The 20706-nt window shown below is 44.0% G+C and overlaps 1 protein-coding gene across 1 annotated transcript in view; it reads right to left on the bottom strand.

Annotated features, from left to right (window-relative positions):
* Positions 1 to 6006: 6006 nt before the first annotated feature.
* The window catches only part of LOC141116337 (uncharacterized), a 33045-nt gene continuing 18345 nt past the window's right edge, over positions 6007 to 20706 (bottom strand). Inside the window, exons 2-3 of the mRNA XM_073608560.1 lie at positions 11783 to 11891; positions 6007 to 8475 (exon numbers count right to left, since the gene is read on the bottom strand). Of these exons, the coding sequence (XP_073464661.1) occupies positions 7561 to 8475; positions 11783 to 11839 (972 nt within the window). The 5' untranslated portion in view covers positions 11840 to 11891 and the 3' untranslated portion in view covers positions 6007 to 7560. The remainder of the gene's footprint in view (positions 8476 to 11782; positions 11892 to 20706) is intronic.

Here is a 20706-nt window from a genome sequence, read left to right on the forward strand (position 1 = left end):
GCGGGTGCCCTGACGCTATAAAAAATAAACTAGCTAAACTGCGTCACCTGTGACACTAATGCCCCGTACACACGGTCGGATTTTCCGATGGAAAATGTCCGATCGGAGCGTGTTGTCGGAAATTCCGACCGTGTGTGGGCTCCATCGGACATTTTCCATCGGATTTTCCGACACACAAAGTTGGAGAGCAGGAGATAAAATTTTCCGACAACAAAATCCGTTGTCGGAAATTCCGATCGTGTGTACACAAATCCGACGGACAAAGTGCCAGGCATGCTCAGAATAAATAAAGAGATGAAAGCTATTGGCCACTGCCCCGTTTATAGTCCCGACGTACGTGTTTTACGTCACCGCGTTCAGAACGATCGGATTTTCCGACAACTTTGTGTGACCGTGTGTATGCAAGACAAGTTTGAGCCAACATCCGTAGGAAAAAAACCTAGGATTTTGTTGTCGGAATGTCCGAACAAAGTCCGACCGTGTGTACGGGGCATTATACTGTGATCACAGGTGACGGGGTAATCAAGGGGTTAAACCATTATTGGGGGGGTTAGGGGGGTCCCTAGACCTATCTGGGCCTAAAATTAATTACCCTAATACTGATTTTTGTCACTAATGACCATAGTACAGCGATCAAAAAAAATATCTGATTGCTGTACTGGGTGACACAGTGACAGGTGGTGAAGGGGTTAACTGAGGGGGTGATCAGGGGGGGTGAATTGTGTGCCTATGTGACCTGGTGTCAGTGTAGTGTTGGTGCAACTCACTGTTTGATGCTCTCTCCTCTCGGTCTGGAACGAAAAGACCGACACGAGAAGAGATGACATCACTTCCCCTGTCAGTGTTTACACTTACACGACAGGGGAAGGATCTTATTCGCCAGGAGCGATCACCAGGTCCAGGCCAGATTTCATTGGCCTGGGCATGGATCAGTTCCTGATCGAATACGATCGTTGCGGCCGGCGGGGGCGCGCGCGCAAGCCCCCCAGCTAGCCATGCGCATCACGTAGACTTGTGCACAACGGAAAATTTTGTTTAGTTTCGGTTCGTTGTCATTCGTAAAATACATAATTTCATTCTGTTATATTCGTTATGTTACGTTAATTCGTTTTCAGATAATTCGTTATTTCTGTAGAGTGTCGATATTCGTTATACTGAATCTTGAATCATGTCCAATTAATTTGTTATATATATATGTATATATATTCGTGATAATGATTCGTAGTTTGGAAAGTCGTTTGTTTATTGAATCCATTAACACACACAATTACAATATCTCTTCTCCTCTGCTCAAATACAATACAACACCCTTCTCACTCAGTTCTCAGGAATGCACTTTGTCAGTAATCCAACCTCCAGCACAAAATTAATGAGCTGATTGGACTGTAAGATTTACTTTGAGTTAACCTTTTGTTTCATTACATCTTTAACGAACTACCAAATCATGTCAAATTTATTCGTTATATTCGCTATAATTTCTTTCGTATTTGTTGAAATTCGTTATTTGTTTATTCGGACATTCGGATGCATCTGAACGTCCGAAAGATGCAAAATTCAGCTGAATTTTGATTTGTTATGAAATGGATTGCACATGTCTGTCACGCATACTAACGTGATTTCGCGCAGCCGGACCAACCTGCCGCAGTAAAACTGCGGCGGCTGGTCCAGAACTGGTTAAACTGTTCCTTTCATTTTTTTTTTTTTAATCATTTTTATTGTTATCTCAGGGAATGTAAATATCCCCTATTTTAGCAAAAGTTAGTGACAGGTACTCTTATTTGAACAAATTGGGGTCTATTAGACTCTAGATCTCTCCTCTGCCCTCAAAGCATCTGACCACACTAAGATCGGTGTGATAAAATGCTTAACCAATTTCCCAATGGAGCTGTTTATATCCGGCAAAACCTAAGTCATGAAATGCTTGTAGCTTCTGGTTTCTTAGGTCATAGAGATGATTGGAGCCGTTTTGGTCTCTGATCAGCTCTATGGTCAGCTGGCGGAACCACCGGCTGCATTCTCTGGTTTCCTGTTGGGACAGGAGAGCCCGAGAAAACCATGGAAGACGGTGGGGGGGGGGGAATGTTCCCTCCCACTGCTTGTAAAAGCAGTCTAGAGGCTAATTAGCTGCTAGGATTGCTTTTGCAGCGCTGGAGTCGTTGAGTCGCTGATTTACGTATCGTGGGAGCAAACTCTGTTTCTGTCAAGATAAATAAATCAGTGCTGCAGTTGAATGGCGTACCTGCTAAGCAAATGATGGTTAACAATAAAACAAAGTAACATTACAGTATAAAAATAAGACATACCATACCCACAAAGCAAATACAATAAAACAAAGTAAAAACTAATTTTTTCAAACGCAATCTGTGCCCAAAAAATATATACAGAAGCATGGGGGCAATCCGCCCCTAATGTTAGGAGCAAATCGCTCCTCCACCCCTGCCCCCATGCTTCGGCATATATGCTCTTTTTTTAACTGTGGTGTTTCAATCACCTCCAACAGCGCTGGAGTCACTGCTTTACGTATCGTGGGAGCAAACGCTGTTGATGTCAGAATAAATAAACCCCTGCTGCAGCTGAATGGCGTACCTGCTAAGCAAATGATGGTTAACAATAAAGATTAGGGTCTCAAAATGTGATGGCCATCTCATCTTTCGATACTCTGTGTTAGTGTGCCCTAGGACTGTGTGGTGCTGTACCCTATGCTAATACTCCAGTAGTGTGTGGTAGCATTTGAAACAGTCACCGATTCAGAGACCAGGTTAGTCAGGACAAGAGGGACAATAAAAGCGGGTGTCACGCCTAAATCCGCGTTTTCTGCAGACAAGATATCTTCTTTGGGGTGTTCTTTGGGTGGGGGTACCAGGGAGGACATACGGAAAATGCCTCTCATGCAGCCGGCTCACTGCATTTGCGTTGGGAAGGTGGGCCATAGCAACGTCTGGAAACAGAAGGGCTGTGACGATCTCTTCCTGGAATTTGAGGAAGGATCCAGTCCGTTCTGAAGCTTTGTATAGCACAAAAGCGTTCAACAGAGCCAATTGAAATAAGTATATAGACACTTTTTTGTACCATCGTCTGGCTTTACAAGCAATTAGGTACGCGCCAATAACTGGTCGTTGAGGTCCACCCCTCCCATATTAACCACTTGCCAACCGACCATGAGTATATATAGGAGGCCTGCCCTCTGCAAATCCTAGTTGGGGATTTGTCAGGGCTCCCAAATACACCCCATGTCACTCCAGCCCTCTGCCCTGCCCCTTTCCCAGAACCTTCTGGATACAGAGGAGGCGCCAGAAAGATGAAGTACATGTCAGTCTTCTGCTTCTACACTAAACCACTCCCCTGCCCCCAGATCAAAGAGCTCACAGCTAGGCCTGCCTAAATTACCTGCACTGGCAGTACACACAAAAAACAATACTCTAGCAACCTACCTACCTAAGGTAGAGGGTGCTACACTTATGCTAAAGATTTATGGTGTTTATATGTTTCTTTTTTCACGCATAATATTTTGCCTAAGCTCCTAAAGAAGCGCTTGGTGTGTAACATGTAGAGCAATAGCAAGTTACTGCACTACTCTACATCATAACCAGGCCAGCACTCTGGAATCAACTGTACCATAAAAATCTTTCTTTATTCTGTGTAGTGCAGCAGGTTGATGTTAGAGCTGTATACGCTATGCACAAATTACTAGCGTGAATTTTAAAATTCCAATCTGTCTAAAGACTTGAAAAAGGCATTACGCCATTTAAGCTCTAATAAAAATATTGTAATCAAACCATCAGACAAAGGTGGCAACCTTGTCATAATAGACGTAGAGCAATATGAGAAAATGTGCTTTGACATAATTCAAAATACTAATTGGTATAGACCAATCCCAAGAGCTCATGTTGACTACTACTTGAAGCGGTATAGAGATATTTTGACTAAGGCATACCATAGAGGTACCATAGATTTAAACACCTTTAAATTCCTTGATACCTCTAATTGCATCACTGCACCCTTTTACGCGTTTCCCAAGGTGCACAGGAGCCTAGCAAACCCCCCCTGGTTGCCCCATTATTTCAGGTTGTGGATCATTGACTGAAAGGGCCAGCCAGTTGGTTGATGAGTATTTATACCCACATGTGAAGGGGCTATTTTCCTACGTTAAGGATACCATTGAACTATTAAAAACTCTGAATGGAGTACACCTACCCCAGGGATCTTGGTTGGTCGCAATCGATATAGAGGCCCTGTACAACTCCATACCACATATCAGGGGAGTTGGAGTTGTGCAGGACTTTCTAAGTGAACGTGACCTTGACTCATGGAAATATAACGAGTGTGTTGAGATGTTGGAATTTATACTAACACATAACGTTTTTGTATTCAAAGGTTCCCACTACCTCCAGGTGCAGGGTGTTGCTATGGGGGTCAAATGTGCCCCCTCTTATGCAAACCTGTAACTGGGGGGTGGGAATGAGATCTATTTTCTGATGGGTTAAGGTCAATGGACATTTGCCAGATTATATCATGGCATCGTTATATAGTTGATGTTTTCATGGTGTGGGCAGGACCAAAAGAGAATTTGTTAAAATTTTTGGAAAATCTACAAGTGAATACATATAATTTAAAATTCACATATACGTTTGACCAATCAAGGATAACCTTTCTGGATGTAGAAATCTTTATAAATGACACAGGGATGATCTGTTCCACCTTATTCAGGAAACCATCGGCGAGAAATAGCTTGCTACACGCTAGCAGCTCGCATACCGAAAAATTGATCAAGAGTATACCGTAAAGCCAATTCTTAAGACTTAAACGCAACTGCACACAGGATGTGGATTTTCAGAGAGAAACTTGTTACGTGATCGTCTTCTAGCTAGAGGCTACAGTAGTACATGCCTAAGAAAAGCGTTTAACCGAGTGAAAAACCTTAATAGACATAGGCTGCTATATAAACCTAGGCAAGACAAATCTTCTACATCGACACGTATTATTACCAAATACAGCAGACAACATGCTAAAATACGTAACATCTACAACAAATATTGGTATTTACTGGCCGCTGATCAAAGAGTTTGTAAATTCATCAAACCTCATCCAGAGATTATTTATAAGAGATCTCGTTCACTCAGAGATACTCTGGTTACCAGCCACTACAGCAGTACAAACATGGTTAAGACAGTCCCCGGGTACCTACCCATGTGGCAAATGCAATTTTTGTCGGTTCATTATCACAGGAACGAGTATTGAGCTTCCCAACAACAACATCTGGACCCCCAAGTACAGAACCAATTGTCGATCAGTTAGCTCTGTATTTTTAATGAAATGCTGTTGTGGCGCCCACTGTTTTGTAGAATCAGAGATCATGTATCTCTGATCTCTAAACATAAGATGGAGACACCTATAAGCTGTCACGTGGGGCTGTATCATAACTACAATCTCAAGTCCAGTGGTTTTTTCAGCCTTGAACATCTACCCCAACATGAACGTGGGGGGCATATTGATAACAAGCTTCTCCAGTTGGAGACTAGATGGATCTATACGTTGCAGGCCACTTGGCACCCAGGCCTGAACGAGGGGATTAGCTATAAGCCCTTTCTGTGAATGGTACCCTGTTGGGATGGGCATGTACTTGTTTGGGGAGCAACCACTTTTGTATCGTAGGCCTTGCTCACCACAGTTTATGAATTTGTCATTTATGTCATCTTTCCATGCCACTTCACACATTCTTTTTAGTCCTTTGGTGGTCCCATGTGTGTGCGCCCTGGTGTGAGCCTGGTCGCTGCCTTTGAGGTGGTGTTGCCGGCTGTCTGACCACCAAGCAGTGAGTGAAATGTAAATCAAATGCCACACTAGATGAAATTGTGTATATATGATGATTTCTTGCTTATACTGACTGAGCATTGATAAGTGTGATGTACATGCATGGCCTTATTTGACTTGTTTTTCAGAGTCTTGGAGAGGGTTTTTTTTTTTTTTTTTTTAGGACACACATCTGCTCCACCTGGATCCATTATTGTCCTTGTCTTTTGACTCCCGTATGAACGCCCAAGGGTGTGCACTAGGACCAGCAATGTGCCCCAATGGGTGGTGCTGTCCCGCTGCATGCCCGCCCTGAGGTGCTCTGTCCTCTACGGCGTTCTGGCTACATAGCACATCTTCGAACACTGCAGGACAGCTCCGCTGTCCTGCACTGTCTGCAGGGCTTGTATTTTCGCCCTGCTAGACTGAAAACCGGATGTGGTCATCAATTCCGGTTTCTAGGTGTTAGTCCCTGATGTTTGCACCTCCCCCTCTACGTCCGCGGGGCACCACTGTGGCAAGACGTCACACGCCGTTTTTTGATTCCACGGGGGGCATTTAAACCCCAGACAGTGCAGACGTTTTTTGAAATTGCCCGGGAGCTCATGAGTTATACGGCTGGGGTTTTAAGGTAATTACTTCACTTTGGCACTAAGATTGACTGCTTTCCGGTTTGGGAGTCTAAGGGACTCTGCATTGATAAGCATACATCTTTTATGTTGCAGAGATCGACTATAGCCATCTTTTCCATTTGGAAACCTGGCTTGGTGATCCCCTGCTATCCCCATGTACAGTATCTTCCTAGTTTTTGTGTCTGAGATAGACTGGAATAGCTCAAGAGTCAGTCATTTTGAGGAGAGAAGGTTTTTGCTTTATGTACTTTGAAACTGTGAGGTGGGGCTTGGAGACTCTCTTGCAGTATAATGTCTGATAGACGTTTATATGTCCTGTTAGATTTTGTAGATAGCGCCAAGCTATTCATATGGAGTTAACTGCACACCAACGCCTCTAGTGGCTGCCCTGTCCGTATGAGCTCCGGGCATATACATCACTATATTTACAGAGTTATGGGAGTGTGGTGAGCACGGTTCAATTGTTCAATTGCGGTATAATTGTTTATGAACTGGTGCTCCCTTCACTCCTAAAATGATTAATTTTTACCTTGATGTATAATTCATTGCAGACACTGCTGCACCTTTATCTGCTTGACCAAATTGAAAATCACATCCCTCCCTACGGGAAGTCTGACACTTTAAGGACAAGTTTGGGGTCTAGGTTGCCCTGATTCCTCCCAGTTGTGCTCACTCCAGGACCTACCATTAAGGTATGGGGGTCGGGCTCCGGGTTTTTTTTTTTTTTTTTGGTGGGTGGGGTGGGGGTACTCTCTCTCTTGATATACTAATATGAACCATGCATGTGCAATGTTATACTGTGTAAAACTTCCTTTTTGTATTGTGATGCATTAATTAATTTTTGTTTGTTTTTTCTATATACAGCTAAGGTTATGCACAATTTGCTGCTTTTAACATTTATTAATTGAATGCCTCCATCCTTTTCCTGATGAAGCCGTTCCGGCAAAACATGTCGAAACTTCAGGACGTAGGAACTATATATATATGTAATTTCAGTTCTCTCATTAGGTCAGGGTTGAGATAGGTGTGCATACCCAGGACCATGAATGTAACTGTTCCTCCCACTCCTCACCCCCATCAGACACTGCTGGTCCCTCCACTCCTAACCCCCATAAGACACTGCTGTTCCTCCCACTCCTCACCCCCCACCAGACACCTCCCTCATCCTGGCCTCCTGCTCCCTCATCCTGGCCTCTTCCCTCATCCTGGCCTCCTCCCTCATCCTGGCCGCCTCCTCCCTCATCCTGGCCTCTTCCCTCATCCTGGCCTCATCCCTCATCCTGGCCTCATCCCTCATCCTGGCCTCCTCCCTCCTCCAGGCCTCCTCCCTCATCCTGACCTTCTCCCTAAACCTGGCCTCCTCCTCCCTCATCCTGGCCTCTTCCCTCATCCTGGCCTCCTTCCTAATCCTGGCCTCTTCAATCATCCTGGCCTTCTCCCTCATCCAGGCCTCTGCCCTCATTTTGGCCTCTGCCCTCATCCTGTCCTTCTCCCTCATCCAGGTCTTCTCCCTCATCCTGGCCTCCTCTATTATCCTCGCGTACTCCCTTCTCCTGGCCTCCTCCCTTATTCTCATCGCCTCACTTATTTTAATTTGTTCTTGTGTCCTGGCTTCCTCCGTTTTCTTGTTCTCCTCTTTTATCCTGGCCTCCTCTCTTATCCTGGCCTTCTCCCTTTTACTGGCCTTCTCCCTTGACCTTGCCTCCCACATGTCCTCTTCCTTTTTCCTGGCCTCCTCCCTCATTCTGTCCTCCTCCTTTATCCTGGCGTCCTCCCTTTTCCTGGCCAGCAGCCATGACTTTGCCTCCCTTACTATGTCATCCTCTCTTTTCCTGTCATCCTCTCTTTTCCTGGCCTCCTCTCTTTTTCTGGCCTCCTCTCTTTTCCTGGCCTCCTCTCTTTTCCTGGCCTCCTCTCTTTTCCTCTCCTCTCTTATCCTCTCCTCCTCCTTTATCCTGGCTTTCTCCATCATTCTGTCCTCCTCTTGCCTTTCCGCTTCCTCCCTATGTTCCACTAAGTTCGCCCTTTCATCCTCAGAACCAAATCTGCGCCTCTATAAAGAAAAAAAAAGAAGGTAAGTTGAAGTACAGATATTAAAGTTTTTTTTTTAATCTTTTATGTTTATATCTCAGGAAGAGAGGAAGTGAGCGGGGGGCTTCCCAATAGGTATTCATTAAACATTCCCCCCCCCATATAAAAAAACACATCTTCAGTCAGGTCCATAAATATTGGGACATCGACACAATTATAATCTTTTTCGCTCTATACACCACCACAATGGATTTGAAATGACACAAACAAGATGCGCTTTAACTGCAGACTTTCAGATTTAATTTGAGGGTATTTACATCCAAATCAGGTGAACGGTGTAGGAATTTCAACAGTTTGTATATGTGCCTCCCACTTTTTAAGGGACCAAAAGTAATGGGACAGATTGACAATCATCCTTCAAACTTTCACTTTTTAATACTTGGTTGCAAATCCTTTGCAGTCAATTACAGCCTGAAGTCTGGAACGTATAGACATCACCAGATGCTGGGTTTCATCCCTGGTGATGCTCTGCCAGGCCTCTACTGCAACTGTCTTCAGTACCTGCTTGTTCTTGGTGCATTTGCCCTTCAGTTTTGTCTTCAGCAAGTGAAATGCATGCTCAATCGGATTCAGGTCAGGTTATTGACTTGGCCATTGCATAACATTCCACTTCTTACCCTTAAAAAACTCTTTGGTTGCTTTCGCAGTATGCTTTGGGTCATTGTCCATCTGCACTGGGAAGCGCCATCCAATGAGTCTTGGAGCATTTTGCGGAATATGAGCAGATAATATTGCCTGAAACACTTCAGAATTCATCCTGCTGCTTTTGTCAGCAGTCACATCATCAATAAATACAAGAGAACCAGTTCCATTGGCAGCCATACATGCCCAAGCCATGACACTACCACCACCATGCTTCACTGATGAGGTGGTATGCTTTGGATCATGAGCAGTTCCTTTTCTTCTCCATACTCTTCTCTTCCCATCACTCTGGTACAATTTGATCTTGGTCTCATCTGTCCATAGGATGTTGTTCCAGAACTGTGAAGGCTTTTTTAGATGTTGTTTGGCAAACTCTAATCTGGCCTTCCTGTTTTTGAGGCTCACCAATGGTTTACATCTTGTGGTGAACTCTCTATATTCACTCTGGTGAAGTCTTCTCTTGATTGTTGACTTTGACACACATACACCTTCCTCCTGGAGAGTGTTCTTGATCTGGTCAACTGAAGGGTGTTTTCTTCACCAGGGAAAGAACTCTTCGGTCATCCACCACAGTTGTTTTCCGTGGTCTTCCGGGTCTTTTGGTGTTGCTGAGCTCACCGGTGCATTCTTTCTTTTTAAGGATGTTCCAAACAGTTGATTTGGCCACACCTAATGTTTTTGCTATTTCTCTGATGGGTTTGTTTTGTTTTTTGAGCCTAATGATGGCTTACTTCACTGATAGTGACAGCTCTTTGGATCTCGTATTGAGAGTTGACAGCAACAGATTCCAAATGCAAATAGCACACTTGAAATGAACTCTGGACCTTTTATCTGCTCCTTGTAAATGGGATAATGAGGGAATAACATACACCTGGCCATGGAACAGCTGAGCAGCCAATTGTCTCATTACTTTTGGTCCCTTAAAAAGTGGGAGACACATATACAAACTGTTGTAATTCCTACATGGTTCACCTGATTTGGATGTAAATACCCTCAAATTAAAGCTGAAAGTCTGCAGTTAAAGCACATCTTGTTTGTTTCATTTCAAATCCATAGTGGTGTATAGAGCCAAAAAGATTAGAATTGTGTCAATGTCCCAATATTTATGGACATGACTGTACATATCTTTAGATACACTCCTAAAACCACAAATCGTAAATCATCTCCCATAAGGGCTCTGCCAGTATCTGCTGTACTGTATGTAAAAACCTCTTCTGGGTTATTATCACTGTCTCCATATGGGAGATTTCTCCTCACTTCCTGCCCCGGTGACACAACAGAAAGTAAGGCTGTCTCACCAACAGGGATGACTAGCACAGCCTTATCACAGAGTCCAGGGGTAAAGGGTTTACTACAATCCTAAAGCTGGCCTTATACCTGTAGAATTTAGTTCGAAATATGTTTGCTTTCGGAACAGTTGCTCAATTTTCATGTGAATAAATTGGCAAAATTGTTTCTAATGCGCACTACCAAACATATTGAAATTAACCACTTCAACTTTTATAGGTTATAGGTTACCACTTTAGACTTACAGAGGAGGTCTGGTGCTAGAATTACTGCCCATGATCCGACGTTCGCGGTGATACCTCAGGTATGGGGCGATCGCTGTTTTAAATATTTATTTTTATACTGTCGCTTAAAAATTTTTTTTTAGCACTTTTATTGCTGTCACAAGGAATGTAAACATCCTTTGTGACAGCAATAGGCATGTGACAGGTACTCTTTATGGAGAGATCTGGGGTCTATAGGATCCCAGATCCCTCCTCTGCCCTTGAAACCATTTGATCACAACAAGATCTGTATTATCAGATGCTTTCCCATTTTAAAAATGGCGCCTTTTACATCCGGATAACCAGGAAGCGGTGAACATCGCCTCCCACTACTTGTAAAAGCAATCCAGAGGCTAGTTAGCTGCTTGGATCACCTCTAAAATAGAGCCACCCGTTGGCTCTATAAAATAATACCAGGATGCCTGAAGCCGCAGGAACCATCCTGGTATAATCACTTGAAGTCTATCGATCTACCGGTACATCGCCGGTCGGCAAGTGGTTAAAATTCGACACCTTGACATGGAAATCGAAGAAAGTGTCATCGAAAATTAGTCATATAAGTACCATTAAATGCTCTGATGAATGGGTTTGCTACCTCTTCGAAGGTAATTCTACAGGTATAAGGTCACCGTTAGAGCTCGTTTACACTTGCAGGCAGGGGGTGGGAAAAATAGGCAACTGAGTTGCAGTTTTACCGCCCCCTTACGCCGCAAAGGTGGTTAAGGTTACAGAAATGATACTCCCCATCACATTTGGTGAATGAGGTCTCAATAAAAACACCACATGTGACTACAGAGAAGTGGTGCAGGATTTTAAATGTTAAAGCATGCACTGGGAAGGTGGGGTAATGCCTCCCGGTTGCATGTCAACCACCCTCTGAAGAGCAACCCTCCATGGATCGCTTCTCAGAGGGACGGCAAGGGTTGCTGTATGCACATGTCAACCACCCTCTGAAAAGCAACCCTCCATGGATCGCTTCTCAGAGGGACGGCAAGGGTTGCTGCATGTGTAAAGGAGCCATAATACAATTTTATACATCACCAGTCACATATGAAAAGAGTGGAAAAAATTACTTACTGCAAGCCTCAGAGCGCCCTGAAGCAGCTCATTGATAGCGTAGGTGATGGGCATCATCTTGTCAATCTGTATTTGAAAACTATATGAAATTTCTGAAAGTAATCCGCACCTGCAAAGAGAAAAAACAAATGGTCATTTTTCAGTTTTTACTTAAATATCACACAAAATGAACTACAACTAATGCCAATGGCATTGGACAGTGTATAACAGAAGCTTTGGTAACCATGGCAACAAAAGCAACACAGTACACTCTGATTAATGGCTAAAATTTCCTGAAATGACCTCTAAACAAAAAGCTTTTTCACAAAAACTGTAAAAGATATCAAACTGAAAAGGTATATCCAGATAGCTGAATATTTTGTGAACATTTTAAAGTTTGGCATCTGTAGGTGAAAGTATGAAGGAGCTGAAACTTTTGGGAGCGGAAGAAGATTTTAAGGATCTGAAGCATGCTCCCATTGACTTCAATGTTTAAAAAAAGTGATAAAAAGCTTAATGTTTTAAAAAGTATAAATGGTAGAAAAAAAGTTGAAAAAGTCCCATCATCAGCTGAAAGAGACGAACATTTTAATAGTTGAATGGTTTTAATAGCTGAAAGTATGCAGAAGTTACGCAGAGCCAAATAACGTACAGAATAATAAAGAAATAAATAATAAAAATAAATAAAATTGAAATAACAATAGTGGGACTGCTGAAGCATTCCCACTAATTAATCTAATAATATGGGGAAAATGTGTCCAGCTTACACCAATGTGTGGCATTTCTCCAACCAATGTTCTATAAATAGATCCCTCCCTAACAACTGATCTCAGTCTCTAAGGCTGAAATTAACTGTCACTTTGTTTAAAACAAAAATTAAAAAAGGGTTTGTTATCTCATTGGTTAGCTGTGTGAATGAAGAATATTAAACTGATCACATCCGTTACAATTTCTAAAATCTCCTTTTTACATATTCTAATAGGGCGTACACACGGTCGGACTTTGTTCGGACATTCCGACAACAAAATCCTAGGATTTTTTCCGACAGATGTTGGCTCAAACTTGTTTTGCCTACACACGGTCGCACAAAGTTGTCGGAATTTCCGATCGACAACCACGCGGTCACGTACACCACGTACGACGAGACTAGAAAAGGCCAGTTCAGAACCAAGAGCGGCACCCTTTGGACTCCTTTTGCTAATCTCGTGTTAGTAAAAGTTTGGTGAGAGACGATTCGCGCTTTTTCAGACTCGTGGCTTTCAGATCGTTTTCTGCCGTTCAGTTTGTGCTTGTGGGTTTGTATCTGCTCTTCAGTGCGTGCAGCAAGTTTCGCGTGACTTTAGGTAGTCATTGTATTCTTGTTCGTTCGTTACTGGTGTTCAGGTCGCTCTTCACAGGCCTTGCTGTTCTTCAGTGCGTTCTGTTACTTCGTTCTGAGCAGCCGACCGTTTTCTAGCCATGTTTCGTATGCGTACTCCTCGTAGAGTTCGTGCTGTGCGGGGGCTTGGTGTTGGGGTCCTGACCTTGACACAAGTCCAGTCCATGAACAGGGTGGGGAGGAGTTCATGGACCAAGAATTGGTTGCTTCAACGTGACCAGTTCTCTCATATGCCTTTGCTCCGTGAGATCCGTGAGAATAATCCTGATGATTTCAGGAACTTTCTCAGGATGACGGACCCCGTATTTCACCGTTTGTTGGCTTCGCTGACCCCCTATATCAGCAGGCAGGATACCTGCATGAGGCAAGCCATCACTCCGGAGCAGAGGCTGGTCGCTACCTTGCGGTATTTGGCCACAGGGAGAAGTCTGCAGGACTTGAAGTTCTCGACAGGCATCTCCCCCCAGGCTCTGGGGATCATTATCCCAGAAACCTGTTCTGCCATCATCCAGGTCCTGCAGAAGGAGTATATGAAGGTAAGATTTTTATCCTTTAATATCACATTTTATTGTATTGAATGTTTGATAATATCTTGTATTTCTTTCCTCATTCCCTAATTACCATGATTGTAATATGCTGTGAATGTCCCCTTTGTTCTCATGCATGCTGGATTTTTATGTAATTATTATTTTAGGTCCTTCATACATATTTGCCCTTCAATAACCTCCCCAGCATGGTGTCTCCTGCCCTATATTCACCTCATGTAGTCACTTAACAATGTATTTTATCAGCTCTATAGTAGTGCTTTACCCCAAACACCCCCTAAAATGTTTGGAAATGTTATTTTTGATTTAAATTCAGGCAGAGTGCCAGAGGCTTTTTTTTGTGGTGTCCCCAAATTTTTTGTAACCCTCCCTCCCCCCAACTGCTAAGTCAGCTGATCACAATTCTCTATCCTCAATCATCTATCTGCTGACTTTGCCAAACCCATACACACTATACCCACCTCTTTACTGGTCAGATTTATATGGATGAATTCCCCAAAGCATGTAGTGCAAGGGCCTGCCTGTATACTTTCCAATGGTACTGTTTAAAGTTCTTGTATCCTATTATTATCTTGATAGGTAATAGCAGAATGTTCAAATGTGCTCAAATGTGTACAGTGTGTATTTATATCTTTGTATTATGACACTTCTTACCTGTCCAGTGGTCTGCCAATAGTGTAACTAAGGAGGGGCTGTTCCAAGTAATACCCATTATTTAGGCATTCATCTCTCAATGAAGTGAAGAGGGTTACCTGTCCAAGAGTTCCCCCCCCCCTATAATGTTAGAAATGGCCCATGAGAGGGGGGAGGGGGAATATGATAGGTGTACCTTATACTTTGTTGTTGTTAAATTCCCCTTAATAAATGCTATCTGGAGGTTGCCCCATAATGTTTGTGTCTAATCTGCTTGCCATGTTTCTGTGAAAAAATAATAATGTTTTTTGTTTTTTCCTCAACAGTTTCCTTCAACGCCACAGGAATGGCAGACTGTGGCCTCCCACTTTGCCCAGCGGTGGGACTTTCCTAACTGCGGAGGGGCAATTGATGGAAAACACGTCCACATCGTCCCACCACACAACTCGGGGTCGTACTATTATAATTACAAGGGGTTTAATAGTATAGTGATGTTGGCGGTGGTGTCGGCTAATTACGAGTTCCTGTATGTGGACGTGGGGAAGAATGGCCGGATGTCCGATGGTGGAGTCATCGCCCAGACGGAGTTCTACAGGCGTCTCCAGAATGGCAGCTTGGACTTGCCACCTCCAGAGGACAATGTTGAAGGTCTCCCATTTGTGTTCGTTGCTGATGAAGCGTTTGCGCTGGGGGACCACCTGATGCGGCCATTCCCGATGAGGACCCTCACCCCGGAACAGAGGGTTTTTAATTACCGGCTGGCCAGAGCCCGAAGAGTGGTGGAGAACACATTTGGAATCCTGGACAGCCGGTTCCGATTATTTCTGACACCCATCCATATGGCGGAGTATAAACTGAACCATATAATACTTGCCTGCTGTGTTCTCCATAATTTTTTAAGAAAACATTCAGCCAACTATGCTGGTTCAGTTGGGCCTGAGGCCGGAATCCCAAATCCATCAACAATGACGGCGCTTGAAAGTGGCCGTCCTGGCTTGCCCTCCCTGAATGCCCGTGATGTCCGGTTACGATACCTGGAGTTCTTTGCGGGTAGGGGGGCTATCAATATGCCAAACAATCTGTGAAACCTTTTTCAAATAAAAAACAATCAAAAGAAATTCTTTGTGGACATTTACTGCTTGTGTTTGTTTTAGCTGACCCTGACAGAAATGTGTTGAGTGCAGAAAATGTCGTGATTGGGTAACCTTATAAAAAACACTGTTGGCTGGTACTTCCTAAATGCAAAAACACATTTCACTACAAGTGCACTTGCAACTGCACTGAAACTGCACTTGTAGTGCAAAGTGTATTTACCCTTAGGAAATAACCCCCATGTTTGCATAAAACAGCAATTACATCACCCCAAAAGTGTTGTAGCGTTGAGACAATAATCCACACATTCTTGAGGAACCAACTTTTTTATAGCTGCACAATCACATGTGCATTTACCAAAGGTTTTTAAAACGAACCAACATGTTTGTTGTATAACAATTTTTGCTGTAGCATTATCAAAAATTGAAATGTCCTTTTCTGATAAAACAGGCCTGTGTAAAACCAACAAGAAAGCCAAAAAAATTGAACTTACAAAGTTCACATATGGTAAAACCTGAAGGCTATATCAGACATGAGTATTTAGGAACTGTGTTTGATATAGCGTTCAGATGGGGGGAAATCACCCCTGGAAAAGCCAAATTTGGAAGATGCACACCAAGTTCAGAATGTCAACATGTGCTATCTGCCATCAGGGGGGATCAAGGGATGTGTTTTGGGGGAGCAAGCCCTTCCTCACCGCTACTTTATAATTGAGGAAGGTGTTGCACCCCCAAAACGCGTCCACTGATCTCCCGTGATGTCAGATAGCACATGTTGGCACACTGTGTGCATCCTCCAAATTTGGCTTTTCAAAACATTGCAAAAATATTTTAAAGATTGGACCACAATCCAAAAAGGTGATTTTGTGGCCTTTTAAATTCACCCCAAAACATCAATGATGTTATTATTTTTTTTAATAACATCACTGATTTGTTGCTGTATGTTGTGCAATTCGAGATTACACTCCATGATCTCCCCGATCAGGATCTGGGCACTTTCAGAAGTAAAGCGTTCTCTCTCTCTCACATCATGATCACCTAAAAAGAGATAAAGAAAACAAAAATAGGTATCAAAAATCTGCCACCATCCATATCGGTAACCTGAGCCTGTGGTCGCAGACACTCACCTGTTGTGGTGCCAATCTCCACCACGTCTTCTTCTTCCTCCTGCTCTTCTTCTTGGGTTTGCGGTACTTCCCCTTCTTCCAGAGGTGGGGGGGTCTCTGGTCTCCTGGGATGAGGGGTGTCCTCCGAGTCTTTTCTCCCCTATGTAAAACAAAAATGGTATACTTAGCACACAGATATCTGATGGCAGAACTAGAAATAGGAAACATTGCTTGGAAGTGGGGTATAATTGTCTATTTTAGCAGAGTTCCAAGATGTATATTTTTTATTGGCCTTTGTCAAGCTGCAATACTTTACCTGTTTAGTACAAGCTTCACAGATGGAGACCCCCCTATAGTATACACTGGAGCACCTGTGTGGCCCCCTAATAAAAATGGTGTTCTGGGGTCCCACACTAGTGCTCCAGTGTCCAGATGTGAAAACAGCTGCTCAGTGTCCTCTCCTTACACACAATCTACTTGGCATTTCATTCTAGTAATAAACCCATCTAGACAAACAAATATTTGGCATCCAAGTAGGCCCAAAAAAAATGTGGGAAAATGCATATGGCCTAAACAATGGTGTTTTAGAGGCCCAAAGAAAAATGTTTGATACGAACGAATAATGGGCCCATGAACATTAAAGTTGCCCTTTTAAACGTTACAATTACTAAAAGCATATGGAGCAGAACGAACGGAATAAAGACAGAAAGAATAGGAACACAGCACAACTACTTACTTTTTTGCAGCACTCTCCGGATCTTTCGGTACTGCTCTGGCTCTCTCAATTTCAGGTCCGACCACCGCTTCCTGAGCTGATCTTTAGATCTTCGTACCCCGAAATTCCTCTCAAGACTCCTGACCACTTTTGCCATGATCTTGGCCTTTCGGATGTTCGGGTTGGGGTAAGGCCCATACTTCCCGTCATAGTCGGACTTCTTCATGATGTCGACCATCTCCAACATCTCCCCAAAGGACATATTTGTGGCCTTAAAATGTCTCCTTCTGGATCGGGACGTGCCTGGATCCGGGCTTTCCTCCTCCTCGTTCCTGCAATTATCACGCACCTGCTGTGACTCGGCCATCATGCTCTTCACCCACTGCGCCGAACGAAAAGGGGCGGGGAATAGACTAGAAAGAACGTCAGGGGTGGGCGGAGTTACACGCATGCGCAGTGTATATCAAGCGTAACACGCGTGCGTATTACGTACGATCTGTGAGTGGAGGAAGGAGCATTGGAGGCGCCAATCGTAAGAACGAAGGTAAGAGACAAACTTGTGCCTATACTGCTTCTACATTGAGGCCTATATTGTAAAAGATTAGGAGAGTTTTGTCTGACATTAGGCTTTGTCTTGTGTTGTGTCTTGCAGTGAACATGGATATGGTACTCAAAGATAATGACTTCATGTCAGTATTCCTAGAGATGCTAAGGGAGCTGCAATGTCTGTGGGAGATTAAAGACCCCCATTTCAAGAACCAAGCAAAGAGGAAGGCAGCACTGGTGCAATTGTTGGTAATTGTGAAGCAGGTGACCCCCACGGCAGACATCACCTATTTAAAGATATTAATTGGTTGCCTGAGGAGCACATATCTAAGGGAGCGCAAGAAAGTCCTGGATTCACAGAGATCCGGAGCAGCAGATGACATCTATGTCCCCAGGATGTTGTCCTACGACAGGCTGCATTTTCTGGCAGGTCAGACTGAACCCAGGTCATCCCTCTCCAGTCTTCCTTCCACGCTTCCTTCCCCTCTGGCTGAGGCTTCTGACGCCCAACCTGGGCCTTCCAGGCGATATGTGGAGGAGCCCAGATTGAGCCAGGTATAGCATTCCTCTAAATATTTCTGCTTGTCCAATCAATGATGTTAACTAGGTGTTAGTTGGGAGTACCAATTTAGGATTGTGATTGATGATGCAAAACATTACAACCATGTCCCTTTTTCATACACAGGGAAGTCTCAGCCAGGAGGTGGCCGGGCCGAGCCGGCTGGCTGATCTGCAGGTCCCTCCACCCCCCCTGGAAAGAGAAAGTGGCAGTAGGAGGAGTGCCCTAGAGGAGGCTACCAGAGGACTCTTTTGGAGGGCTACAGAGGTCCTGGGAGCACGACAGACCATGGAGGAGGACATTGCTGCCGTCATTGCATATAAAATGCAGAGGATGGAGGAGGGCCAACAAGTAATGTGTAGGAGGCCCTCATATCGGAGGCTCTGGAGAAAGGTATGAGGGGCCAAATTACACCTGAGACACACCTTTGTGATGGTCCTCCTCCTCCTCCTGCAGGTCCTCCTCCTCGTCCTCCCTCTCCTCCAGGTCCTCCCAGTCCTCCTCAAGGTCCTACTCCTCCTCCTGCCACATCTCCAACTGCACAGCCACAGCCAGGAAGGAAGCGTGAAAGGAAGACCAGAAAGTGAGGACCCTGGATCCAGTCTGGTCGGCCAAAAGATGCAGCCTCTTGTGGTACCACAGCCTGGGGACATATATGTCATCTGCTGCTATCCGAGTCTCTGCGAATCCCGGACCAGACTGCCCTCCCTTACATATGGACTCCTCAGGCCACCAATTTTGATGTTGAAGAATTGATGTCTGCCATGGGGGTCCCAGGCTTCGCTAATTTCTCCTGTTGATCCAGTGTTGCCTTCCTCTTTGTTTGGTTCTGATCCCTTAATACAGGGCTTGACAAATTTGCTTGGAATCTAGGAGCCAGCTAAAAAAGTTAGGAGCCAGTTTTTTTTTAAACGACCGACAAAGCTTTATTTTCAATATAAAAAAAATAACTAATCTTAAATTTACACAGAAAGACCGCCCCGCTAGCGACCGAATAGCGCCACTAAAACGACGGTAAAGCGGCGCTAAAAATAGCGCCGCTTTACCGCCAACGCCCCCTGCGGCTCGGTGTGAAAGTGCTCTAAGGGTCGGTTCACACTAGGGGCGGCACAACTTGCAGGTCGCCTCACTGAGGCGACCTGCACACGACATGCACGGCGACTTGCAAAATGACATCTGTATAGAAGTCTGTGCAAGTCGCCTCAAGTCGCCCCAAAAGAAGTACAAGAACCTTTTTCTAAGTCGGAGCGACTTGCGTCGCTCCTATTAGAACGGTTCCATTGTACAGACAAGTCGTCCCTGTGTGAATCGGCACTAAGGGTCCGATCAGGTCCGCCTGAAAAACGGACAGGCGAACCTGATCAGACAGCCCGTGGGAAAGGGGCCAAGCAGGGAGATAATAAATAAATTAATTTTAATTAAGAAAAAAAATAAAGTTTTTACTTTAAAAATATAAATAAATAAAAATAAAAGCTATTACGAAGGAAAAAAAAAAAAAAAAAAAAAAGGCTATCCCCACACTCACTTTCATCTCTTCTCCACTTTGGGAAGGAGATGGGCAGGCAGTGAAAACAGGCAGGTATCGCAGCGCTGCCTCCATTAGCATTGCTGGATGTAATACCAACGGCCACCACAAGATGGCGCCAGATTCCAGAAGGACCGAAGAAGGCCGCAAAGCCGCGGCCTCAATTACCGGCCGGTGCGGCCCGACGCGATCGCACGGGGGGGGGGTCGGAGTCCGCACGGAGACAGGATACCTCCAGCTGTGCCGCCCCAGGCGCCAGGTCGCTAAATCTAGTCGCAAATGCGACCTGGCGCCCGGGGTTTGTCGAGCCCTGCCTTAATAAAGGATTTTTGTTTTGAATTATACTCTCCTATGTGTTTTACTTCAAAAATGACAGTTGGTTTGTGAGGATTCAGGTACATTTCAAATATACAATGTGAAATGAATAAGGGACACCAACAACAAACAATCTCCTGGAGATTAAATAATAAAAGATATCAATGGTGTTGGGGTAACTTGACACACAAAACACACCCAAAAATATTCTGGAGTAAAAATAAAAATAACATTGAACAAAGATCAGCCTTGGAAAAAATCCAAACATTAAAGAAAAAAAAAGGCTAAAAATACAAAAAAAAAAAAAAAAAGTCAGATGTGACAACTAATAACAATATATTTAGGGAATCCCACTAAAAAAACACAAATAAAAGTTTGTGAGAAGTGTGTGTGAATATGAGCAGCAAAACTACTTAATTCTTGTCACATTATAAAGAAGAAGAGAGTGCGCTGTATTAAACCATTTTGAACATTGCAGCGTGACGAAAGTGCTGTATCCATTGCGAACGCTAAGTTTACCAGAACGAGCTGT

This window comes from Aquarana catesbeiana, linkage group LG13 (assembly GCF_042186555.1).
Source record: "Aquarana catesbeiana isolate 2022-GZ linkage group LG13, ASM4218655v1, whole genome shotgun sequence".
Taxonomy (NCBI): domain Eukaryota; kingdom Metazoa; phylum Chordata; class Amphibia; order Anura; family Ranidae; genus Aquarana; species Aquarana catesbeiana.